Source organism: Leptonotus elevatus, chromosome 9 (genome assembly GCF_054856555.1).
Source record: "Leptonotus elevatus isolate MCC_2025b chromosome 9, RoL_Lele_1.0, whole genome shotgun sequence".
Classification (NCBI taxonomy): domain Eukaryota; kingdom Metazoa; phylum Chordata; class Actinopteri; order Syngnathiformes; family Syngnathidae; genus Leptonotus; species Leptonotus elevatus.
In genome coordinates, this window is record NC_141247.1 from 16,395,684 (window position 1) to 16,423,470 (window position 27,787).

Here is a 27,787-nt window from a genome sequence, read left to right on the forward strand (position 1 = left end):
CAAAGCGAGGGAGATAAGGGCGCCTCATCTTTTGCAAAGTGTATCACCTTCGCGGACAGGAAGATGGAGATGAGCATTACAACTAATCTCCAATCTGTGCCCTGAAAAGACGTCCGGCGTTCATTTGGCCCTGACAAGCTCCCTCTTGCGATGACAGAAGCACTTGAAGCAACAGATTACAGTATTTACCGCCAATCACTATTCGTGATTGCAATTAATGCCCGGGGAGGAAAAAAAAAAGCAGATCATCCATTGTTTTGCACGGCGTTTGGGAACAAACTAGTATCAGATAGAATGATCATCCCTCATCAGCCTCGCATCACAGACAATACTTGAAGCCGTTCTGTTTCTCATGAAGCCTAATAAGCTTATAGCTAAGTATGAGGCTTAGTATTCATTTGTGGATAGTCAACCCCCTTTTGCACATAGTTCACTTGTAATATGATAAGACGATATTGTTGAGGGATTATGTTACCTCCCTGGAGATCTATTAGTGGATAAATTGAACTGGCTGTCTTTGGAGTCATTACCTTACTGGCTACAATATGCACATGTTCAACTATCAATACAATCGCAGCGTACTCCCACACATTCTCATAATATGTAGGCAGCGAAAAATAGCACTCTAGCTTTGATAAAGGAGTCGGTGTGAGTGAATAATGCATGAATGGATTGCATTGGATAGATGCTGCATTGGAGGCTAAAGTGACAATAAATACCACAGGGACTAATCAATCTAAAGAGGAATACAGTTTCAGTCAAATTGGTTCCATCAGAGCGCTTTTGTTCTATTAGCAACATAACTGAAATGGAAGGTTTTAACAGGATGGAAATGGAGAAGCAATCTGCAGAACAATTGGTCCAATGCCACAGTGTCTAACGCTATTATTAACACATTGGCACTCACCAGCCTGGCCCGCTTTACACAACATCCTGTAGAGCCGTCACAATTGTATTGCTCTTTAGCGAGGGGAGAATACCAACAAGCCAAACAGTAGTTTTGCAATGTGCCTAAGGGCTGGCCAGGTGAAACTCAATCCGTTTTTGCCCCCCCCCTCCTCCTGTTGGAAATCTATTAGAGACCAATAAGAACGGCCAAGTGAAAAGGTCTGAGATATTTCGGGTCAGCCTCGGAGGTTAATTGTTCAGTCGCCTGTCTGGTCAGTGAGGGGATCACTGTGTGAAACCAATCCTGAAGGCAGGGGGATGAACAGGGAGGCTGGATGGCATTCGGGAGATTAGAGCACTTGATGGGAAGGCGAGGCGATGGAAGGAGGGTTGGGGAGGGGCGAATGGGGGTGAGGAACATGAAGCTACGGCCTTCAAATTGACACTTTCACAAGGCAGACGATGCTAATTGGCTTCAGGTGTACAGTTCATCAGTTTTAGTTTGGTTATGTATTGCCAACTAGGACACTGAGGTAAGCTCTTCTAATGCTGCCGACAACAAATTTGTGAGATATCAAGCACCATCCAGCTGCATGTTTTCTATATGGCACTTAGACAAAAGTCTTCAGAAGAGAGAACATGAATACTCCATACAGGGAGGCCAGAGCTGAGATTCAAAACCAGAACCCTAAAACTGTGAGGCAGACGTGCTAACCATGTGCTCTGGCTAAATGGTCCTCATGGGCAAAATAAATGCTAATTGAGATATCCATATATTTTAACTCTACACTTCATTCCCTTTAAAATTATATATATGAAAGTAATTCGCTATGTATGTGCCAAACTTTAAACAAATAAGGCAAAAAATGTGAATTAGCTTCAAGTTTGAAGATCCCATTAAGCTTAGAATTCATCTCCTAATTCATTATCAGCCAAAGTTTATTTATTGTATTGTTGCTACACAGTAAATTATGTAGATTAAATTTGACTCTATTTAGAGTAAGACCAAATAGACTCAGTTTTAAAATGATATTTACACTTGGAAGAGAGTAAAATAAAACTGGTTAAAAAAAAAAAGTCACTCAAAGGTTTAGGAACAAACTCACAACCAAGAGTCAAATTTACTCTACAACATTTACTGTGTACGTGTGGCCAAATTACCACAAATATTTGACATCATTAATCATTTTGAGTCAATTAAAATAGTTATTTAACATTCAGTGCGGCCTGTGACACGAACATTTACTAATATGTTATAATGGATATCATATCTCATCTGCATTTGAAAATTAAAACATTTTGATTGTTCAAAGCAATTATTATTATTTATTTTTTTTGCATTCAACCTAATACATAAGCAGCACATCAACATTTTATATATGCTGTACTGTAGTTTCAAGTCACTCCAGTGGCGGGGCATAGGAGCTTTTGAAGGATCAATCCCAAGTAAAACAGCATCAAGTGGAAATTTCTGGCGATAGTTATAATTGGCACATACGATTCATTAATGTTTATTTGTCAAGGACACACGTGTCATTAGTAGAAATGACAACATCAAAAGAGTGATCAAAATTAAAAATAGAAATTCTCATTTAAGAAATATTCACCGTACCCGTATAAGGTAGGATGGGTTCATCTACCATTGTTGTGACGCAGTACTGTATTCACATATTTTTCTCTTTTGTTTGAACTGATTTTTATTAAATGTTGTTTCAATGTAATCAATGGCTCGAGCTTAAATCATTATTTTGAGACCAAGTTTGCGAGTTCCCCAAGACATACAAGCTGAAGTTGGCTTTTAGCCAGCGCAAGTCACATTTGATCACCGTGCAGCCTGAAAGAGCAATGACCAAAAATGATAATAAAAACAAGTAGTAGGTGGATGGATAATTAAATTGATCAACAGCAATAAAGGCATACTAATGTTGCACACTATTTTCACAATTTTCTTATTTTCTGTACCTTTTTACACAACACAAAGTTTGAAAAAGCATTGAACTTGGCTCGTTTTCCAAAAAGTCAGTCTTTAGAGACCCAAAATGCAAGTTGTGTGTGGATGCAAGACCAAAAAGCATCGAAAAACACATCTTTAAAAATAGACCATGCCTTTGTGGACATGACCTCAATCTTTACACTATACTAAGCTTCACATCATATGAAAAAGTTGAAATTGTCTGTGTGCATACTTGGATAGCCACCATATCAATATTTGACACTTGTGCACGGCTACAATGTGACAGCAGATATTTTGTCCTACCCGTCAGCTACGTCAACTCAATGCATGGTGGGAGAACTAAATAAATGCAAGCAAAACAAACATCACACATGGGTTGGTAATTGTTCTGAAGAAGGTCAAATAAAAACGTGGAGTGTATAATAAATATTTGGTTGTCTGTTCAGATACAGTTAAAAAAAAAAAAAAAACACATCCTCCGCTTGTGGCTATTTGTCTCAATGCCATTCCTTTTTTCAACACTTCACGTTCTACATTTTGTGACAAACTCCCCCCCCCCCCCCCCCCCCCCCACACACACACACACACACATGTGCGGAGGCAATAACAGTCCACCATACGGAATGTCCCTCGTCACCTTGCTGAAAGATGAATGACTTTACCGCTGTCCTCAATCATTTTAATCACTTCTGTGGAAAAAAATGCCTCGTTCTGTACTGCCTGCCAGCCATCTGATGTATACACATTTGTACAATGCCATCTCCTAAATAACCCTAAACACAATGACGAAGCCATTCTCCCACCAGGCACACCTTTGCTACGCCGGTGCTGTGTCGTCGCCCCCCCCCCCCCCCCCCCCCATTGTCAACATCAATGTGTCTTAATGACTACACACTGAAAGGATGTTGATAGACTGAGAGAAAACTGGGACATTTCAGACCTCAGCAAGGAAAAGTCTAGTGGAATGACACGTGCGCAGGCAATTCCTGCTTGGGAATTGATGGTTCAGAACTTCATGATGCTGTAGTCTAAGATGACACAACAATGCATACACTCTTCTTGCCCGGTAGTGTTAATTTTTTCAGCCATTTTTAAATCTAGTCTTAGTCCAGTTTCATTAATGCTTAGTTTTTAACATACCGTAGTTAGCCAAACTCATCCCATTTTTTTTATTTATTCCATTTTTAGTTGACTATAAATCGAGCATTTTAGTTTTTATTTTGGTCCAAGAAAAAAATTATATTCGTCTAGTTTTAGTCAACAAAAACTGTCAACGTTTTAGTCTAGTTTTAGTCTGGGTGTAACTTTGTGTCACATGACAGTGTCACAGTGACAGATAGCAGACAAGATTTTACAAAATCATTATTTTCATCTCATTTTTGTTCATAAACTACAATGTCCATAGATTATAGTCTAGTGAAGTACATTTTCGTTTCATCTTCGTTAGTCGATGAAAATGCATACTGATTTAATCCCAGTTATTGTTTTTTAATTAGGGTTTTAGTCTAGTCTAGTCTAGTCTAGTCTTAGTCTGGTGAAAAATGTGTGTTGATGAGAAAATTATTTTTGTTGACGAAATTAACACTATTGCCCGGGTTGGGGTTGTTGGTGTTCAGGGGGAAGAGGCAAAAAGACATGCAGCATTAAACATACGAGTTAGAACCCGGCATCTGCCACAGTAAAATCCACACTTGTCCTAACTTTCAATCTCATACAAACAAATAATGCATTTTTTTGTTACTAGATGAGAGGCGTTAAAAATAGACCAATCTTACACTGGCACTGCTCTTCTATATGATGTATAATTAAAGCAATAATTAAATTCAAGACAACTATTATGCTGCAGGTGGTGTAAGAAACCTTGTTAAAGTGTCATTAAAAAAAATATATATACATACAACATTTTTAAATAAATTGCCAATTGAATTCATATACAGCTTGAAAATGTGAGAGGAAGGCAACAGAGCACATGCAAATAAAAATATCATTTTGTAATTAAGCTTAATGACCTTGCTAGTACAGAACCAATGGATCAAACAAGCCTAAGGCACCAGCACCTTTTTGTCCACCACAAACAAGCAGAGCGTGGTCAGGCCACAGAGTGCGTAACTAATAATAAAAAAAAAAAACAATGATTAAAAAAAATAATTCAAATGACCCCACCTAATCGACTTTGCAATATTACATTTCTTACTTGCAGGAACAACACATTCTACCACACTGTGCTTAAGACTTTATCTTACTGTGTTGTCCAAAGAAGAAAACAAAAATCAAATTGCTTGTGCATTAACACCTTGCTGGGCAGCGGCAACAATAAGCATTGCGTGCCACCCTCCAATGCATTTTCCTGGCAACACCTACGTGAGATATCAAAACACTGTTGGACAGAAATGTGTCTAAAATCTGCAATACGCTCAGAACATTATTTTTTTTCACTGTGAACTTACTTGCAGTTTTGAAATCCAATTGATACGAAACTAGAACAACTGCAAATAAAAGGATATTATTGAATACATAAAAGTATTTGTGCACTGCATAAAATGTTAAGATGCTATGCATAATATGTCATTCCTTTTAAAAGCATGTTACCAGAAAGATTGTGTACGGTATATATCTTGTGACTATATTTTTGTACAACAACACAGATACCCTTGAAAGTCATGGCCCAGAAATGCAGGTGGTAAAAAAAAGAAAAGAAAGAAAAGTCCATCAGAAGGAGGAGATCTATGGTCTCTGTAGTTTCAAACAGTGTTCTTAGACTGGTATGGAATTCTACAAGGCATCAAGACAAAAAGCTCAGGGATCAAGCATAAATCTTCATCACAGAAAGTCAATTCAAGGTCGGCTGCTGGTTCAGGTAAGAGATGTGTGCAGCACATCACCCTCGTTGCAGTGCGACGGCAGAGCTTAGACGCACCAGCAATGTGCGGATGGATGTGTGTGTATTACAGTGGAAGTCGCTTTTCCACTGCACAGCATCAGGTCAGCTCTACTCGCCTGGAGTTTGGGCCCGGTGATTTTCTTTGTGAAAACAATGATCAGATTATCTTTAAATTATGAGGTGACCTTTTTTTAAATTGATCTATTATTGGACATATGATTCTTGAAAATGCAGATATTTGATAAAATGCTGAATATCGGTGCCTATAATCGTCCCAGGTGATAATCGGTCTATCCCTATTCTGTAATGCATTCGGGTTAAAATAGCATTCGGGTTAAAATAGGGGTAACTCAGGGGCCTTATTTTTATTTTTTTTGCATGTTTATAAGGCCTTTCAAAACCCAAATATTGCCAATAGTCTGGTTTTTAGATGGCGGGCTATTCACTGTATGTCAACTTAGTCAGCTTAGCTCACCTCATGCTACTTCACACTTCTAGTAACACAATTCATCCATGCTCTTGATTGAAAACTGAAAAACGTATAAAGGTTGCATGCACTTTCAATCTATTAGCCGCCTTGATGAAAGGCTAGTAGCAAAGAATACAGCATTTCACAAGATGACACAATTAAGATATCACGGTATGGTACATTACCTGGAACTAGATAATTGCTATATTTGTGCCTTATACAAGGGCATGTTTGCAAGCGCGATACGCGGGGCCGAAGATTGGTTCAGACGATGTAACCTTGACACATTTAGAGACAGAGATGCTATCAGATCCCGAACGTGTTTGACTCATTGAAGTCACTCGCAACAATCTCTACAATATCCCAACCTTGCTTTCGCAGCGCACCGCTTGACTGCTTCATAACAAAGAGCACGAGTCAGCCACTTAAGACTGCAAAGATGGCTGTCGGTATCTGCATAAGCGGGGGGACATGTTTTATTAATACAACAATATCAACAAGGTGCCCAGCAGTGCCAGCACTTTTGAATGAAGCGCAGCCATATGGAGTTACAAGCCTTTCGGCACATGTCATCATCAGCACACAATATCCTCGGAAGGCTTCAAACTCAACAATGGTGTCTGACAATTGCATCCTGGCCTTGACTGGCACATAATGCCAGCGTCTGAAAATGGTGACGAGGAGGTAAAAAATACCCCCGGAAAAAACAAAGCGTGTCAAACCGAAAGCTCATGTGGTGAAAAAACGAGTTGGGGAGGGAAAGAGAAGGAAAAAAAAGTTATTTCTCAACGTGATTCTGTCCCTGGGATGCACATCAAGCCACTGCCTCCACACTGGGTGACTCTGACAAGCTAGTCTGTGCTGCACCCCCCAACAACCCCCCCCCCCCTCTGGGTGATTGATGATGCTCATTTTGCCAATTAATGGAGACTCCCCTGTTGACTACAATCAGATTGCCGTTTGTAATTGTTAGTCTTTCTGACTGTCATGCATTCATTTTAATTAGTAACCTCATTCCAGCTTTTCCATCCCGCACCGGAACATTTGGCAAGTCGAGAGCAAAGTGATACGCTGGCGACATTTGTTCAGAAATGGCACGCTTTAAGATGCTCCTTTTCAAAGAAGGCGACTCATGTGTCGGCCTTAGAGCTGTATCTTGTAATCAATTAGCAAACGTGAGGCAATTAGTACACTTAATCTGCATAATGAAGCGCTTAATTGCTTCCAAGCGTGCAAAAGCAGTCGATAAGATGGTTTTATCATTGGCGTGTAAAAGCGGGGCGGAGGGAGGCAGAGCCTGGAGTCACGGAGACCCAAAGATCTTGTCAGAGGGGAGGACATGGTTGAAAATTTTTGAGCAGCACAAAAACATACTACAGTCAACCCTCATTGCGAGGGCTACGTTCCACAACCTCCTCCTTTTATCTACAATACACATTTTGCACTCCACTGCAATATAATGGTTTAATTGGGGTCATTTCCATGCACTCATTTCATATGATTTGGCCTGGACATCAAATTTTAAGATCAAACACCCTTCTTCTCCTCATGTAGGGAAAAACAGCTCTGGCTCTTTTGAATACTGCTTCTGATATGTCTATTTTATTCATGAAAAGAGGAGCGCTAGAAATCAATTACTGCCTTGTTATTTCCCCCCTTAGGGCCCATTGTCACTGAATCAGTTGTATTATTCAATTCTTCAACGACGGCTATCAATTTCTGCGTCTTAATGTACCTTTCTACCAACACAAAAATGAACTTGAACAATTACTTGTATCTTTCTATTAGGACACATATTTTTAAGTGTCATTTAGTCTTTAAGCCTATAAAGCCAAACGTATCATATTAATCAATACAAGACATTTTGAGCCCTCTATTCATGAGTATAATATTTTTTCCCCAATTAAAGTAGCACTGAGGAACTTTTCAACCTTAATAAAATATTTTCCTAACTCTTCTAATGAAACATTGACTTAAACATAGTTGAATGGTACATTTGCCATGGCATGAGGGGGTCTGTATGATTTTTACTGGCACTAAGCAACTTTGAGGAGGGTGGTAGGAACACTGACACACAAGAAACTACAAATGTGCTGACTGCTTTATGCCATACGTCACTTGCCCCTTTCCCCATTTGTTACAAAGACGGAAGTCAATTTGAATGTCGACACACAATTACTGCTTCCCTGGCAGAAGCTGCAAAACAACTGAAAAGTTTCGTCTGAGGAGACAAAAAAGAAAAAGGGAAGCTACCTGGATAAAAGAACAGTCAAGGATCAACATTGGCCCGGCTTTCACTCGCTGACGTGAGCTAAAAAACGACGCAATGCACTCGTCCTCTTGGGAAATGTGGTCTTCCATCAGACATAACATTACCGCTTTTGTCCATATGGCGCAGCCATAACCATCGTATATCGAAAGTTCCTAAGTGTTGCTTTAAAACCCTGATGTATATGATAGCATGAATAATCCACTAGAGGGCAGTATCACCTAGCTGATGGCTTTTACATCGCCCCATTTGAGAAAGGAGAGACACCTTTACTTATTAATAGTGGGAAATGGTCTTTCAGATTTTTGGAAATACTAATATGTTTATTATTATATTTTTAATAGTTATAAATGTACAAACTTAAAGCATTGTGGTCGGATGTATCAAATATGACATAAATCAAAAGTCTTTTTTTTTGTTTTGTTCAAAAGGACCAATAAATACTCTATTTACAAAGAAACTCAAATATTTCATGGTTTAGGCTGTATAGAGTTACGCTGTTTTTGTGCACCAACTTGAACAACCATATACTGTCAAAATCCTCAATGGCTCGTATTTACTAGACAAATAACTCCAGTCACGTTCTTCTCCCATTTGCCTTTCAAGAGAATAATGTGCCAACAATGGGCCTGCCATTCAACTAAGTCAGGGATTTCATTTAAACATCAAATGAGAGCGAAATCATGAGCCATGACGCCGGAGAGTGGGGACGGCTGAACAGAGCGACATGCCTGGTCTACTGCAGGATTAGACTTAAGCAACAAGTGCTCAAGGGGGGCTTTGCATCAAACCTAGGAGCCTGTGACAAATGAGGGTGGCTGGGCTTCTGTCTATTACCATCGCACTAAGCCCAGGCCCTTTGGGGAAGTAATGAGGTGCACATTGGTTCTTCTGCCACTAGGTCCTTTTAGTCCGACTGGAGCATAAATAATCATCAGTGGCCTTGGCCTGCAGAGACCAGGCTGTGTAGGAGTGGATTTACTCACGCATTATGGTCATCTGTATTGCTCCTTCATCAAAAGACAGCACAACTTTCAAAATCAAATGCAATTTAGAGAGACTTCAGCTCACCGAGCGTAAGACTCACTTCAGAACAGTTTGTGTGTATTTTGATCTACCATTAGACGCTATCATTTAGCAAGACAAATCTTCTTGTATTGACCTCACACATTATGAAGAATATTGGCCTGCAGGGGTGAATGAAGATCCTCAAAGAACCCCCAGGACTAAAACGGCGGTTGTAGACTCGCTAAAAAAACGTCAGGCTACTTGTGTAATTTCTCTGCTTCAGTGCCACACCCCCTGCTACCTCACGGGAGCTCCAGGCTGCGGGGCCCATCATCAGGCTTCCGCTACTGGCTAATGGAGCTGTCACATATGGCCCAATGTCAAGAGCCTAACAAGACACTCATTGGTGAACTCTAAGAGAAAACGCTCATATGGCCAGAGGGCGCTGTGTCTGTGAGTAGGTTGCACGGCAGACATGGGAACGGTGACAGTGACACAAGACAAATGCGTATATAAAAAGGGCCATAGCATTAGCTGGGCTTCCATGACAGTTTTTCACGGATTAAAGCAGTGTTTCAACAATTTCCATTAAGTACAATTTCTGCTTGATTGTTTGGTTTCTGAGGTGTAATACTCGTAACGTACTGTCTCGTGAGATCTAGTAATGTTGTCACAACGGGTTTGTTTATGGAAGATGGACGCCCAGAGATGCTTGCAAAACTTCCAAATTGTTGTTATGATTACTTTGGTTGTATCTACTGCTGCTGCCTTGACTGTTTTAAACAGAAAGCGTAGGAAGTGCAAGATTGTTCCAAGGCAAAGTCCTTGAGTCGGTCTCTTCAATGTAAACCCAGCTATTGATACATTCAAAGGTCAAACTGTCATAATTATGAAATAAAAACAGCCTAACTTGCTTTTGATAAAACTATACTAGCACTCCAGCCTTAATGCTTTGAATGCGAGTCAGATTAATTTGTGCAATTTTCGAGTCTATTGTTCTTTTCACATTTTCTTCTCTTAACATCCATGGTCGAGGTGGGTCCTCATTTTGGACTACACCACCAAAAGCCAAAGAAAAAGCAACAGCCTCTGAGATTTACGTACGACTTTAAAGAAAAGCAACATGGCTCAGAACTAATATGCTAAGTTGTTCTGTGTACTTCAACTAGAAAATGAAATATCAATCCCAGCACAAAACCACTGCGTCTCATGAAAGTGCTACTTCAATTGATATGTCTTCATGCTAATGTTTATCACATCTAAGAGCAAATAAGGCTGAACAGGGCTGATTTGATTGGCACGAAGAGATATCAAATTGCTGAGACTTTAGTAAATGTAAAATATTTCCTGTTTAATATGCTCCATGTGAGAAGTCAATGACATGAAAAATACCAAACATAAATAGTTTAGTTCCGTAGTTTAGAACCAACAAAATGCAGAGTCCCTTTTTTGAACCCAAACTAGCATAATGTTCATGAAACTGGCCCCTGAAGACAGCCCTTTGCCACTCAATACATGGCAACTGGTGTGAATGGTGTGCTGTTTCTCTGGCCTTGTGGGAAATAAGATGTTAAACCAAATAGCAGGAGGACGGTTGAGTGCATTCAGTCTAGACGCCGAAGACGTATCGGACATGTCCTTGAATCTATCAAGGCTCCGTTGGCCCTCTCATCATCATGCTTATGGAGCTGCCCCAACGAGCATTAATATTCTAGTATACAGAGTCGTCCTCTTAGCCGCCATTGCTCCTCAGCATCGCAGCCTCCCCGGTGAAATAGGGCTCTCCGGGGACTCGTGCCTCAACTGCACAGCCTTTGTGGGCACCCATTTATTCTCGCTGATCGAGATCACTAAACTGCTGAATAAACAGCCCATTTAGTCATTTGCATACATTACGGTAATGGAAAGAGAAAAATGTATCACTAAAGTCAAATGAAGTGCTTCCACTGATTCCTGTGTGATTCCTTCTTCAGCCTTTTCCATTTTTTTTATGCAATAGAGTGTCAATACTTAAGTCAGATTTTCTGATTTGCTAGGTTAAATAAGTTCACTTTCAACAAACACACACATCACAATGTTGTGAAAAAGTTATAGCTTTGCTTCCATTTTCACTTTCTGATAGTGGGATGATTATGTATATTAATTCAATGTGACACATTAATCAACTCCAGATGAAAAGTTGCTGCTGGGGGTGTCAAAATTAGTGCATTAATTCTGAGTTAATGTAAAGTTCATTTAATGCCACTACTTTTTTTTAAATGCACGATTAATTGAATGACTGCCTCTTACTTGTCTGGACTGGGGGAATTCCAGTCGCAACACAGCAGACACGTCCAAATTTAGCAGCAATGAATTTAATAATAATGCATATAGTTGTGGAGACTGGGGTCAAGTTGCATTTTACAATTTTAAAAAGGTGCAGAATTTCACAAGTGACTTTATGTTAAAGATGAGATAACTCTTAATATGAAAAGAAAAATGCACTGAGCTGTCACCAATGTCTTGCAAATGCAATTATGCCATCTAGTGGCAGAAAATGATCTCAACACAAATCACACTTGTTTTTTACAGTACAGTACATCTTTTTGCTGCATCCATATTTCTATTAGTTTAAGATTTGTTCCACCTTTGTGCTAACAAGATTATGAAAACTTATAAAAAACAATTTGTTTACATTTTATTGTACATTTAGAACAGATATGAAATTTGAGATTAATACTGAGTTAAAGCTACTGAACGTAGAGTATTCCATTTTGAATCGCTACTGCCACCTGCTGACGTAAAATGAAACTGCACATACCGTTCTTCCCATACGCACCACGCACATTACGTCACATCCGCAGACAGGGCGCGGGAAATTCTAACCCGATTCCAGTCTGAAAACTATTGGTCAGAGGCTTGCGGGAGTACCCATTGTGAAAAGCTAAGGTGTTTATCTACTAATTAAAAGGCATTTCAGTCATAAATGGTCAAATAAAAAGCTTTTGGGGAAAAAAGTCCCATATTGCAGCTTTAACTGTTGAAGTCATGCGATTAATTACGATTAAAAATTGTAATCGCCTGACACCCTGAGTTGCTACCCTCCAATTCCGATGAAGTTCATTATAAGTACAATTGGGATGTCTTTAACATCGGTAAAACAATAAAGATAATGATTTAAGTGATAGATTTCATTGACATCTTGCGTGACAGCTTTTGAAATTGGGCTGTTATGTGTGTCATTTTCTTTTCCACGTTTTAAAAACAATGCTTTGGTACAAGAATAGCAGGATCCTTAACTCAGCCGTTGAATGTGCACATCTGTGTATATGAAAATGTCTTCATGTTTAGATGAACAACAAAACCTGACTAAACTGCTTTTTTAGATCGCTGCAAACAATCAGTTGTAAGTTATTGTCTGGAGTGGCAGTCTCAACAGAAATGCTAGCATACCAACTAATTAGAAGGGGAAATAAACCTTCTTTTTTTTTCAACAGCATAAAAGACAAAATTCAAAACTAGACAAACATTCAGTAGAAAGAAAATGCAGATTCGTTACAGCGCAAGTGATAATTGCATGCTTGCTTTTCCATTGCTATTACACACAGGTGATATGTAAATGACGCCCTCCGGGGAGCTAAGTGAGAGAACAGGCGTGCACTTTCATCTGTTGACTTGAGTCTTGCGTGCCAATTTGTCAGGATTGCAACAAAATAACACAATAAGGACCGCAATTAAACTACAATCGAATGCCTCTGAAGACATACAGTTCGGAAATCTGGCCAACATTCGGAAGGTAAACCTTCTCTTCTGTGAGGCAATTTCTTACTGGCACTGCAAAAGTCAGCCACGGAAGGTTGGGAAGAATCGAACGGGGAGCGAATGGACTCTTTTCGGTCACGACCAGACAACCTCTCGCCATTACTCTCAGGGGAGGAACTCCAGACAGTGAGGGACAGCCGTGCTGCAGTACATCTACACTTCTCGGGTTCCTCTCAATCAAACCTTCAGTTCTCCAAGGAGAGCCGCAGAATCGATAGCAACATCAAGGGTGCAGGGAAGCTCTCCTTCCTGCCTGCTGCCACTCCTCGCAGAGCACCATTACAGAGAGGGCAGGTCTTTTTCTCAATGCTTTTAATTACGTAAGTAAATATTGTTTGTGTCAAGCGCTTAGTGTATACGTACTAACCAATTCCCTGTTTGACACACCCATGAGACGCTGGCTAATCACAGCGCAGCGCAGAACATGCTTCACTTGAGGTCAGACACTTTCTAGGTTTTGCTCTGTTGATTTTTGTGTTTTCGCTCTCTCTACCTTTTTTTTTTCTTTACATTTTCAATATACAGAGCGTCCTGAAAAAAAAGTGAAATGTTTTATCTAATACGGTATGCAGTTCTTACTTCCTTAACATAAATGCTAACATTAGGCTACTAACAAGAGGATACTAACAAGCTAATGACACTAGCTCTTTTCATTTGTATTGTCCTTTTGCTTTTTAGCGCTTGGCTGTCTTTAGCAACAGTAACTAAGTGGGGTGGCAACAAGGTGAATTATGAAACTTGCATTAAGATCGATATTTGGCAAGCAATGGTTCCACCATCGATCATCCCTATACTGTTATCCGTTATCGTATTTCCTGCACTTATTTCCTGGGTGAGCTGAAGCCTTTCCCGCTTGACACCCTGGATTGGTTGCTAGTCAATCACAGGGGATTTTAAGACAGATAACTGCAATTCACACAAGGTGGCTGCATGAAAGTCAGCCTAGTGAACCACTGCACTATCAACGACCAAAAAAAAAGAAGACATTTCATTTAAGAAAAGCTTTACATTATGGCAAATTCTATTGTGGTGGATATATTGAAAGAGTACAGGTGCCATGAGAGAAGATGGTCATGCGGCCGGGTCAGTAGATGAAATCAGGGAGAGGAGATAGATAAGTTGGTGTGAGGGTCTGGAGCCACCATTAAAGAGTCCCCCGGGGGGACAGCCAGCCGTGGCAGACTGCAGTAAAAATAGCCGCAGGCATGATTTCACTCGAGGGAACCAGGAAAGAAGCGAGGAGGGAGATCCGATCAACATCTCACAGCAAGGCAGCCAGATCCATTCTCTTGAGGTCCCCCGGGTGCCACCTATCACACCAAGTGACTTTAAGTGCTTACCGGCGAGGACGCAAACACAGCATGCCTTCGCCGCTCCAATGCATAGCCTGACCTCATATTCTACGCGCCGTACATCTATATAAGGATGTCAACGGGAAAAAAAGGATATCGACATTTTTTCCACAAACTTATCTTGCGGGTCGTCACTTTTGGGGAAGTTCTCAATGTCGTTTTCCAGCCTGACGATGTGACGCTCCATGGTGGTCAGACTGCTTTTGAGGATTTCAGCAGAGACTGTGGACAAAAAAAAATAGCATACATAAATTAACGTTTCTAGCAATGAAAGTGGCATAAACATGATGTTGTGACTCCAGCTTGATACATTTCTGGCATCGCAAGTGATGCATTCTTAGTGTGTTTACAGTATAAGCGTGTGGGTGTGTGTGTGTGTGTGTGTGTTTGTGTGTAGTGTGGCTCATTAATCAGTCTGTAATCACTGTTCACCGCGTTGCTGCGGATTTCACAGTATTCAGATCCGCCTTTTCAAGCTGACACTTCAAACAGCGAGTCTTAAGGGATCAGATGGGACACCAGCAAGAATGCACAGCCGTGTTTAGGTTGATGTTAAAGGGTTTAGGCTCATCGACACGTGTGCGCACACACACGCCCTGGCGCACACTTCTGGAGTTAAAAGAGGAAGGAGCCATTAAAGGAGGCACACTTAGTAAAATGGAAATGTGTGGCATATAGTACGACTAAAAGAGTTGCTTTAATCTAGGATGAATTCAATCGAATTGTAGCTATAAATAATTTCATATGCCTTGTTGATGCATCTGAATACATGCAGTAGTCAACACAACACTGTATTAAACGGAATATATAACCAATTTATATTAGTATAATAGTGACTTACTGGACACAGCATTAAATATATGCACACTAATAAATAGGGTTCAGTTTAATATAATATGCTACATGAATTGTTCAGAAAATATATGTATCTATAGTAATAAAAGTACGATTTTCAATGAATTTAACACTATGTTATAACCTAATAAATTTGAAATAATAATAAACAACAATTGTTAAAACTATACTTAAAGTAGCACTAAAATAACTGACAGTAAAACTTTTTAAAATATATTTTTTTAATTAAAATAAATACTACTACAATTCAAACTAATAATTGTAATACTTGATGCTAAAATAAAAATAAAAATCCTCTCTGCACCCATAATTATCTTTACTGTTACATTCACAATACATTTTATGATACTGGTAAATGTTGCAATATACCTGTGTGAATATATAATACAATGCTATCATTAGGGATGGGCGAGTACTGATACCAGGTATCGGATACCCAGCCTTATTTACGGGTATCGGTACTTGAGGCGGAAAATAAAAACAAAACAAAATTGCCATTCATTTCATGCAATTTTAAGGGAAAATGCTATATTGGGATATATAGATCTTCTGCCGTAGTTATTTTTATTTTTTTATGTATCAAAAGTACGAGTGGTATTGGTACTTGGAATCAATATCGGGGACTACTCAAGAGTTGAGTACTCGTACTGGTATCGAAAAACAATTTTAAGTGCTAGCATCCCTAGCTATTATACATTTTTACCATGATGATGATAATGATAATCATTTCTAATAATGAAACATGCACTATACCTTATATTAAATTCTGTTCCCCAATATATGTTATTTCAACCCAATCTTTACATATTGCAATGAGACCTCTTTATTAGCTTTTCTGTAGCTCACAATCACACATGAAAACCAAGCGTCGATAAGGCGGATTCCTCCATAAGTTGTGTCACTTAACCTACCCCACCCCCAAGCATCTGCAAGGTTAGCCCACCCACTTCCACTGTAATTGAAGTGGGAGAGGAGAAATAAGACGGGCTGACAAGCACGGTGGCCTCAGTCACGCAAGGGTCAACCTTGTCCTGCTGTACATCAATTCCGCGGCTTGGATTCACTCTTGTTCTCATCTTCCCACAATAAAATTGAATGGCAGCATTGTGGCTCGCATGCACACCAGGCCAGCCTTCAGCACGCTCGCGGACGCTACCTCAAGTGGACGACCATTTGAACACACACTTAGCACACGCACATTCTGTACCACACGCTAACAGCACCACTGTGATGGGTTTTAGTAGTGCTGTAGCAATACAATAAAGCAAAGGGTTGAGGTCACTTGGCGTTATTAGACTCTGCAGCTGGTCGGCTCGCTGCAAGCATACAGTGACATAGCAGTTCGGGAATGTTGCCATATTTGCTGGTAGAAAGCCATATAATATAGTGTTGGTGTGTTCGCTTCACTAAATATCACAGTTGATTCATTTAATAGTTCGGATGCTATGCTACAATTGTTTGGATATTACTGATATCATGTTTTAGGCGGGTATGTATATGTACTGTATAAAGGCAATTTTCTTAGGATCTTCTGCCATCTACTAAGCGCTACTCAATAGCCTGTTAGCCTTACTATTTATTAGCTTAACTTCTGTTTTGAACTTACTTTGTTTCTTATTTTTTGCTATTTTATCGTTACAATGGCAAACATTTACTTATTTTAACGGTTACGGATGTGATCCACTGTCCAGCATGTTTTTGAGGTTTCTTTACTCCAACACACCTGATTCAATGATCAGGATAATTATCAGGCTCCTTCAGAGCTTGCTGATGAGCTTAAATATGAATAAGCTGTGTTGAACCTGGGAGACCTCTTAAACATGCAGGACTCAGGCTATCGAGGACTGGATTTTGACACCACTGATAAAGAGGTTTAAAAAAAAAAAATAGATTTTTCATCAGGATTCGTCAGGGTTCATTCAAGGTGGCAAAGACATTCGCCAGACGTTCGTCAATAGTTTTAATGGTTGCTGACAGTTTTTCTTGTTGAAAAATAGAAAGAAAAAAAACAGTTGGAGAACGTCTGGCCAACATTAGACTTGAACAAACCCTGACAATAAATCAACATTCAGTACATTCACAAACATTTGCCTCTCCCAGTGATACAAGCGTAAGCAAGCATTAAATACAAAAGTACAGGTGAAAATCCCTTTGGAACTTTTCACAGGTAAGGTGTGAGACTTCACACCCCTGGCTTTCCCTTTCACATCGGCACCATTCTGCCCCGATGAATGTTTCAAAAAGCCGAACAAATGCCAGCTCAAATTTCATCTCTCAATTTCATGTTGGCTCTCACTGGAAAAAGACTGCTTTGACAGGCAAAGTAAAGGGGGGCCAGTCAAGGTGCATAATCTAGTGTTGAGCCACTTTTTCATAAACATGTTCTTTTTTAAATATTGTTAAGGTCAGGGTTTTTTTTTTGTGTGTGGAAATATTGTACAGTGCATTCAAATTTCTAACCTTCGGTGCCAGATTAATTGTGAGTGTGCGGAATGTAGCACAGATTCTTTTGGGATATCATTAGTAAAATTACTGCTGAAATAACGCAGCTATTTTCAGGGGACCAAACATGGCCGCACTGTTATCTTCTGAATGCACACTTCAAGGGGATCAGAGGAAGAACAGGGGGGAATAAGGGGCTCTATACTCTGCCTTTCCAAGCAGACGGAGATTTCTGAGATGTGTAAAATTATTATAATGACTCCTGTCAGCGAGATCTGCCAGTCTCTTTTATTGATGCATGGAGAACATTTCTGAGAGTCTCCTCAGGTTTTGAAAGAGGAGCCACAAGCGTACAGACAAAAGCTGCTTTCCCTTTCGAAGTTGTCTGCTCAACGTTGTTTTTTTCACGCCAGGATAAAAGGAGTATATCCATGTTAAATGATATAGTGTTCACACATGTGTATTTATGTGACAGTTCAACCTCGTAACCTTTGTTACATGGTCATCTTTGTAGCCATAGAAATTACAATGAGCAGCAACGACCCACCTCGACTCGACTTCAAGGTGACATTGCTATTTATGGATGTCAGAGGCTGAGTGTATTTCATCCACGCAAATAATTTGACATTGATGCTTAACAAGTCATTTCTATTTCCCACAAAGGCAGCAGTGTGAGCATATGTATTGATCGCATACAGTAGGATTTGAAGCAAACAACAATATAACCACATATTGTATATTTTTCCAGTGCAAAATGATCTCTTGCTATATAAATAACCATTCAAGATGGCACATAACTGTTGAACAAGAAACCAACCAAAACACACAAAAAACTAAAATATATATATATTTCCAATTGGATTGCATGTTTCTGAACATTTTTGAGTCAATGCAATTGTCAATACCGCGTACAGTTGTACAAAAATACATCTTTAGCCTCTACAAATGTGTCCTTACAAGGTAGAAAGTGCATGACAAAGTATTTTTTGCGGCCAATAAAGTTGCGAGTTTCTTGCGTGTTTCACTGCAGAGGGCAAAGACTTCCCAGGGAATAGTTATCATCACCCCCAGGTCAATGTCTAAACTTTCCCATACATTGAAATATATTGTAATTGACTCCATTTGTAATTCCTCCAGAGATCTGGTGCTTGCTTGGAGCTGCGGTGGCTGCCAAAACCAATAATGTCTCACTCACAGACATGACATTGTAAAGCTCTGAGGTGCAATAAAACATTTTTGGGTGCCAGTGATATTTTTGCTCATATGGTGGTTCAGATAATGGATGGATGGATGTTTTCTTTTTTCAAGAACAATTTTTTTTTTAACGACAAACTATTTCCAAAAGTTTAAGCAATTGTTTGGATAAATTAATATCAAGTCCATGACATTATCAAGTACAGAGTTTATAATAATTAACATTAAGGACAAGATACATCATTGCCAGTCCACAGTTGTACATGCAACACTTTTATTTTTTTTATTTTTAAGTAATTGCATCTGTTAATTTAAAATTCTGCTGTTACTTAATAAATGCAGCTTAACATAAGCCATTAGAACCTTATGTTTTCAGTGTGGGGATGGGTGTAAATTATTATTATTTTTTTGTACACGAAGGATTAAGGTAAATGCACATTAAAACGGGAACTAGAGCAAAAGTAAAAAGGATTGCCAATGCAATTAGTGCAGTGACAAGTGACAAATGACGGGGAATTATGATTATTTTCCACATTGTGTGGATGGTGTCCAAGTTAAAAACAATCGCAGTCAGCCATTGTCTACGTTCTGGCATTGTGTGTTGATAGCATTATTCCCTATTTGTGTGTGAACATTTCTAGTATTATAGTGTTTTATTATATACAATCAGACTTGCCACAGTAGAATGTGCTTATTGTGACGACAACCAAATCGTTTTTAATGCTAAGAATACGCCGAGACGTTGCCTCAGTCGCCTTTTTTTGTTGGCACTGCTCTTTAAACCTCCTCATTTGCCACCTTCACGTCTGCCGTTTTTAAACGTCTCATGATACCAAGTAATCAGAACGAACAATGTGGCTGCCTTGTCACGGCAACAGTATCAATTTTATCCCATGCAGACGGAGCATCTTTGATTCCAGCTGAAAGAGAGCACAATGACTTGTGTTTATCCCTTTTGTCACTTTGCTCGGCTCTCCTACTGTCTGACTCCCACGTCAACTCCGATTCCAGCTCAGGTGGCTCAATGAATGAGTGGGGATTCTTATTAAGATAGCTTGGATGTAGACAGCGTGGGCAAAGGCAGCACATGGTGATGCGACGCGGACCATGTACTCAATTAGGAAAATGTAGAAAATGACATGATAGATGACAATGTGGGAGGGCGAGCCAACGTAAATGACCAAAAGATGAAAGACGGCATGATAGTGCCGACAACAAACTGGACAAAAACATGATGAAACGGTAACACATACAAAAAATAAATGGTGGAAAACTATGTAAACTAAAATAATGGTGAAAAAAGGCAACGTAAACATAATGTGAAGAGATAACAAGGTTGATTACCCGGTGGCAAAAGAGAACGTGGAAGACAACTAACTACCTTGGTAAAAACAACAAAAAATAGTAAACTTGCAGCAGTGGTTTTGAACCTTCAAGGTGCTCACCTCATTTGTCCATGAATGAATGGAACATACACTAGCTACAACAGAAGCCTTTGGGTACCAGCAGCTTTGTATTTCTTCATGGATTTTTTCCCCCGAACATTCATTTTGACATTATAAACCAGTAAATGTAGATGGATATATTTCATTTTTGTAGAGCGGTGAACTAGACAAAGAAGGAAAATGGTGAGAATCCAGAAAAGGGAATTTAGATATACATGCAGGGTTTCTGCCAGGCTTTTCTTGCCCCTCTACCCCCAATTGATGAATACATTTCACTGATTGACCTTCGCAACTCCCCCGTCGACAAATCACTCTCAAAACAGTTGGGTCAAAAGTAACCCAATTACGGATCAAAAATGGACCAATCCACTTTATGGGTTAATTTGACCCAACTTTAGCCTCGTTTCCACCAAAGGTATCTATCTACCCTACACTACTCTGCTCTGCCCTACTTGGCTCTACACCAAAAAGCAGTGCGTCTCCACTGCCACGGCCACCACCCGGGAGCCCCTCCTCACCTCGCCAGTGATGTCACGCTAAAGCGACCGCAGGTTGCGTGCACTGCACACACAGGCAAAAACAATGGAGAGCGCAGATGGGGTTTTTTGTACCCGGTGCTTGGTTTGTGCCTGTTTATTTCAGCCAGAAGACATTGCATGAACATTGCAGCAACCAGTAGACTGTATTCAATAATGTTAAAAAGGTTTCCACCTCCTCAAAAGTTCAAGCATTAATATGATTGGAAGCCATTGTTGTCCGAGGGTTTTGAGAAATTGGCCTTTACAACTCAAGAAGTTTGAGTCAAGAAATTGGTATTTTTGCATAAAACAACTCAGAAAGTAGAGTATCGGTCCATTTTTGACCAAACAGTTTTTAGAGTGTACACTCTAAAAACAATTGGGTCAAAAATATTCTAAAAACTGTTTTTAAAGTGGTACCCAACTGTTTTCAGAGTGGTACACTCTAAAAACAGTTGGGTCAAAAATAACCAAACAATGGGTCAAAAATGGACCGATACTCTACTTGGGTCGATTTGACTCAACTTTGAGTCAAGAAATGGGTCTTTTAGCGTAAAACAACTCATAAATATTGGTCAAATCTTTTACTTGGGTAAAACAATTGGGTCATTTTGTATAAAACAACCTGGAAAGTTGGGTCATATTGACCCATAAAGTGGATCGGTCCATTTTTTTTATCCATAATTGGGTTACTTTAGACCCAACTGTTTTAGAGTGTATGCTGCGGCACATGCATCTAGTCGTTAGCATCCCCAACCGCTGTTGATGAGTATTTTCCCGGGCCAAATTTATTTGCCTTACCCGTAACAAATCACCAGGCTAAGTAAGTTTTCTGGAGAAAATCCTGTACATGTATTTCATATTTGGCTATTTTATAAAATGTCTCCATGTTCTCGATATCAATTAAAATACATAAAATGTAGTGATAGATACTTGTCATTAGACTGCAAATTTTCTGACACAAAATGTCCTTGCAAGTCAAAGCAGATTTGCTCAAACTGCAACCAAAAAAAAGGTTGTGGTTAATTCACAAGCAGCATGTCTCTCGATGAAGAGTGCACTCACAGTAATCCATCTATATGCTAAGAAGTCTAATCCTCTTCTAAGGCATTTTAAGGCTGCAGTGTAAGGACAACGGGGGCCGCCTAGATGGATGTTTGCTATCTTCCAGAAGTGTCTGACTATCATATATCATTTATTTACTTGACTGGAGAATAAACAATACAGTGAAATGGCATCAATATGATGATGATACAGCACGTAGCGGTGAACCTGGCTGCTCATTGGATAGACGGACTGAACACAAACTCACAGTTGTGCTCAAAAATCTAAGTACACTCCACATGCATCTATATTCGAGTATAGTCTGGCACAAGGTTTAGTCAATTTCCAAATTAGGCTGGTTTTAACTTGGTGGAGGTTCTAGGAATGCTTCGAGCTTGTTTCCGTTTCTAAAATAAAGGCCTGCCTTCAATTGACATCTAAGGAATCTCGGAAATAAAGTGCTGACATATTCCATAAAGACAATGTCAAGGTCATTTGGCAAATAGTTAATAGTTCTATAAATGCTTTGATCCTAAGATTTTGTCAGTCATTTTTATAAAGTCATAATCAACACATCTCAGTACACGATGTCGCCTATGTGAGTGTTTATTATCATATTTGTCTGCTTTCCCCTTCAGTTGTCCCCACTCTGATCCATTCACGGCTCAACAGCTCCCTCTATGAGAGATACTGTTGCTGCCTGACTGAAGGAGCATTTGAACCGGAACTTTTTGACACACTTCTCCTGTCCGCATAATTATTTTCATTTCTGTATTTATTCATCACCAAACTGTTGAGCTAAACTAAATCAACTTTGTTTGGCAATACTGCGCATTCCTAACCATTAGTACAAAGATACACAAAGAATCTGCGCTAACTTTAATTTCATAGTATCCCCTGTGGTTAGCAACAAACAATATATCTTGTACAATTTTTATTAAATAAGCTTGCTTCTCTGACAGTGAGATTAGTACTATACACACTATTTCCGTGACAATCAAAGTATGACTCTCCACTACCCCATCCTGCATCATAATGTAAAATCAATCAACCGGATTTGTTAGCAAAAATTTGCAAATGTCTCCTATAGTCCAGTGGATAAATACTAGTACGTGGGAAACCAGGGTTCAAATCCCAGTTGGAGCAGATATACCAACTCAGTTACCTAGTGGTAGAGTGTCTTCACTGAGACTGGGAGCTTGTGGGTTCAATCAACAAACGGTTCCCGAGTGCAGGGATATGGGTCAAATGTGAAGGTGTGTGACAATCATTTTTTCTGTCTCATTTTGTTTTGAGGCATAGAACCCAAACAGTATATGTAGCACGGTCTTGAATACAGACAATTTCTTTTTTTAATTTTTTTTACAGGAACGGCTATCCAGATGACCAGACCATCTTCAGTTTTTGACTTTCTGAGTTGAGCAAGGCATATCAAGAACAGCTTTGACATGATGATCAGGTATGTGTGAAGAAACTTTTTGGAGCTATTCCAATCCATTGTTTGTTGGAAGTCTTCTTTGATCTTCAGAAGTGTCAAATCACCTATGAACTCTATGAGCCGGTCGAGTAGCAGCACCTGTGGCTGCGGCCAAGCTATGTCAGGGTTTTTACTTTGTGGAACTGGATTTGACACCTACGTTAAGCCCACTATCCCACTGAAGGGGTGAACGTTTGCAAGTGTTTGCAAAGGTAGCGAATATTGATTTATTGTCAAGGTTCGTTCAACGTCACAAACGTTTGTCAGACATTCGCCCTGTTTCTTCTTGAAAGCCATTAACAAATATATATTTATTTTTTTATTTATTTCTATTTTTTTTCTTTTTCTTTTTTTAAAACTGTTTGAAACATTTGAAACCTTGAACGAACCCTGGTGAGAAATCAGCATTCAGTACAGTCACAAACATTCACCCCCTCAGGATATGGGATTTAATGTTATTGATCAAATTAAAAAAAAGAAAAAAATTCCTTTCATTGTCATTGTCATGTACACTACTAATAAAATTTCGAACCATGTTCATATGAGGCAACGCTATACTTAAGTCAACAGTCTTGTTCTGAGACCGTCTCACGCCTCATGCACCCGTCATGTGACCTCGCAACCCAGCACACTCCAGTAGTCCATCAGTGAGAAATGTCATCCCTCTATCAGTGTATATTTGATTTACACCATCCATCAGAGAGCTTCTGCATTTTCCAAATAAAACTCTGTGAACCCGGGAAATCATGCCTATTCCTGTGATTGCCACCTCTAATTATTGTCATCCCTTTAGATGGAAGTGAAGCATCCGCAGAGCACAAACAGCCCGTTGCTCTTTGATTAGCTTTAAGTACAGCAGCGGAACTGATGAAGAGACATACTTCAGTTGGTCGGTTGGTCGCACCGGTTTCATCGTCATGTGCTGATGAAATGAATTGCATTCCTCCAGAAGTGGTGCATCGGGGGAAAGGAAGGTAACATTGAATGGGTTCACTGACTGGAAGAGGCAAAACGGGATACAAGGCATTTGGCAGGGGCAGCCAGAATGCAATATGAATGATTTAGTTGAAGGCGAGTCTTCAATCTAAATGTTGCAAAGGTATGTTATGCCATCATCTATCCCGTGGTGCGTTCAGTGTGGCAAAGTGACGGGGCTATCAGTGTCACGCTGACAGATGACTTACAGCCTAAGCGCCCCCGCAACAGTGAGTGTAAATATACTGTATCACATTTAACCTTCAAATATCAGCAATCTATGGCGAGTGCTGTGTGGTAGACAACACGGAGCTTTTTTTTGGCTAGCAGGATGACAGTCTAATTGCCGCTCACATATTCATGTTATACCTGCAAACACGCTGTAATCGTCATGAGTGTGGTTCCAGATTTATGATGGAATTAAGACTGATCATTTTTACATATGCTTGGCAGCTTTGCTTTTTCCCCACCAAGCAACTTTGTGACTACAAATGCAAATAATACTATAGAACATGTGTACAATATGACACTGTACTACATTCTATTTAGACATTGGGAATGTCCATAATAATTGACTGACTGTATGAAATGGATTGGTGATGAATTGCTTTTGAATTAATTGAGATACAATGAACTACACGATGTTATGCAGTCCTGTCACTTTGCAAGGAATAAACGTCTGCTTCTAAAAATAAGTAACACATTTGTTGAGCTGAGAGTCGGTACCTGTTCTACTTCTGCTTGTTGTTATGCCTCGACCTACATGTAAGTGACTAAATTTGGACCTATTGTACCCCCTTAAAATAAAATGAATAACATAGATGTGGAGAGATTCATATCCCTTCACAGCGATAAAAGGTCAGATCAATTCTTACAGGGAGCGTATTTGTCTTCATTTAGCAAGCAGACGTCAGTGGACACAAAACCCGATCAGAGGCATACCGATGTAATATATTGCACGTATTAATAAGAACCCAATCAAGCAGTAATGAGACAAAGCAAGAGCTACTTTAAAAAGACTATAACTTTTCTTTGCCAACCACATTTGGGCTCGGAGATGAAGTAAAACAAAACAACTTATGTCAATTTTGACTTGGAAAGGGCACAGAAAACACAGAGAACATGCTTCATTTAAATGACAACTGTTTGCCCTTTATGTACCGTTAACGTGGGCGAATGTGGGGCTAGCCTGGAGGAAACCAGCCTGTCATGACTTTTGGGATGCAACTCGAAATTCAAACTGAAGTTTCTCATTGAAATGTGACATTGTGGATTCACAATTTTTCTTCAAGGCTAATTTGTCTCAGTGACTTTCTAAAAACATATAGTCCCCTTTGCAAAGCGTAATATATCATAAATATATAAATAAATAAATATTATTCTTGTGACTTATTAATATGTAGATCTCAAAACTCAGTACAGTACTTGTGGTGCTAATAACATTGTTGATATTAAAAATATTTAATATACTTTTGAGCCCTTGTCTTGGTCGACATCAGCCGTAACCGATTAATTTCTGGTCAGTGGTTATTTTATTTTATCTCTAGATACTTATTAATTGTAACACTAATTTGCTGTTCGTAACTAGCTGCTCTACGCCCTAACATGTTTTTAGCCAGACGTCTGTGAAAAGTGTACTGTACACCTAAACACTTATTCTGGTCTTTTCTGATTGCATTTCACATTAGCGGTTAGCACTAGCTTTTCCATTTTCACTTGTTGTCACTTCTTACTCGATGTGTTGCATGCTTAGCATCTACTTGTCCAGCTTTAGTGGTAGCGCTACTTGTTAGCCATGTAGCTTATTTGCCGCCACGGAGGTGAGGATCGCACAGCTTGTAGAAGCTGCCAATTGACATCGTGCAGCGCAAGTTAGCTTAGCGCCTAGTGTTCACAAGCAGCCGAGACTCAGGGAGGATGTATGACTATGTGACGCCTAAGGGCCAGCTCGGAGCTGATTGGTTAGTCTGTCGTGCTTTATCCTCAGTTTTTAACTTCATCTTAACATTTTAGGATGTCCCTGAAATACCATTCAGTTATACATTTTGCTACATCTGTATTGAGTATATGTCTTCACAAATGGAAGCTAATAAAGCAGTGTGGACAGAAAGCAGACAATTGAAATAATCAGTCCATTTGTTCAGGTTCTACAGGCCAGAACATTTTAGAATGAGAACAGCAAAAGACAAACAACACTGGGGGTGTTTGTACAGTAATCATGTAGCCCAAAGGAGTCTTATCCTCTCCTTCCATTTAGGCACCATTTAGAAGGGGGGGGCTTTTAGCTCGCAGCCAAATAGCCTATTGTAAGATTCAACAGCTCTAGGCTTGGCTGTCTCTGCCATCACTGCATAGAATTTGTCTCCAAATATAGGTCACCCCCCCCACAAAAAAAAAATTTGAATATGCACCCTGGAAGTACCAGTGATATGTTGGCAAAATATGTCTTAAGGCAGAATTTTTAGAAATGATTTAAGTGGTTGTGTAGACAGTTCCCTGCAGGGGGATTTCTACTGGCTACCGCACTTCTCAGGGATAAGGAATTCCAAATGCTGGTAGTCAATCTTGGATAAAATCTAGATTGACCTAACAGAGATGTTTACATGTGAGAACATGTTAAACAAAAGGATAACGTGGAATTCTATCAAACGAATGCATCATATTTACTTGACTGAACCTTTGAGACATAATTCACCTGATATACCTGACATAGGCCTACAGTGCAATGTAAAAGGGTCTTAAGACAATTGTATTGTGCATGTATTTTTCCAGTTCAAACTGACTAAAATTGGTGAGTTTTCTCCAGATGTATCAAAAAATATCACATATAAGATATAACTGATGATGATTGTTCTTGCTAACCTCAACATTGCCCGAGATGACTAATTACACATTGTAAGTTTAGGTGTGAACAACTTAGCTCAAAGCATTGAACAGAACTCATTAAAAGTGATGGCTGAAGGCCCTCCAAGTGTACAGCAAAGGTTGCAGACAATAATGGGCTTGACATGAAGCGTAATACCCACTGCCTGCAATTGTATTGGCAACCCCGGCTGAGGTCGCTCCCACTATTATGACTTAACACATCAACATTGCAGAATTGCACACACAGAAAAGGCCACCTGATGATGAACACAGCAGACAGCGGCAGGGGCTTTATCTCATGGATGCCTGCAACAATCAATGCTATCCCTCCTTACCTCTGCTTCAGTTGC

General features: G+C 39.6%; 1 protein-coding gene across 3 annotated transcripts in view; it reads right to left on the reverse strand.

Moving 5' to 3' along the window:
* The window catches only part of diaph2 (diaphanous-related formin 2), a 386,239-nt gene that overhangs the window by 108,460 nt on the left and 249,992 nt on the right, over positions 1 to 27,787 (reverse strand). For all 3 annotated transcript variants that reach the window (XM_086084214.1, XM_086084213.1, XM_086084212.1), the window contains one exon: positions 14,720 to 14,844. In XM_086084214.1, the coding sequence (XP_085940340.1) occupies positions 14,720 to 14,844 (125 nt within the window). The remainder of the gene's footprint in view (positions 1 to 14,719; positions 14,845 to 27,787) is intronic.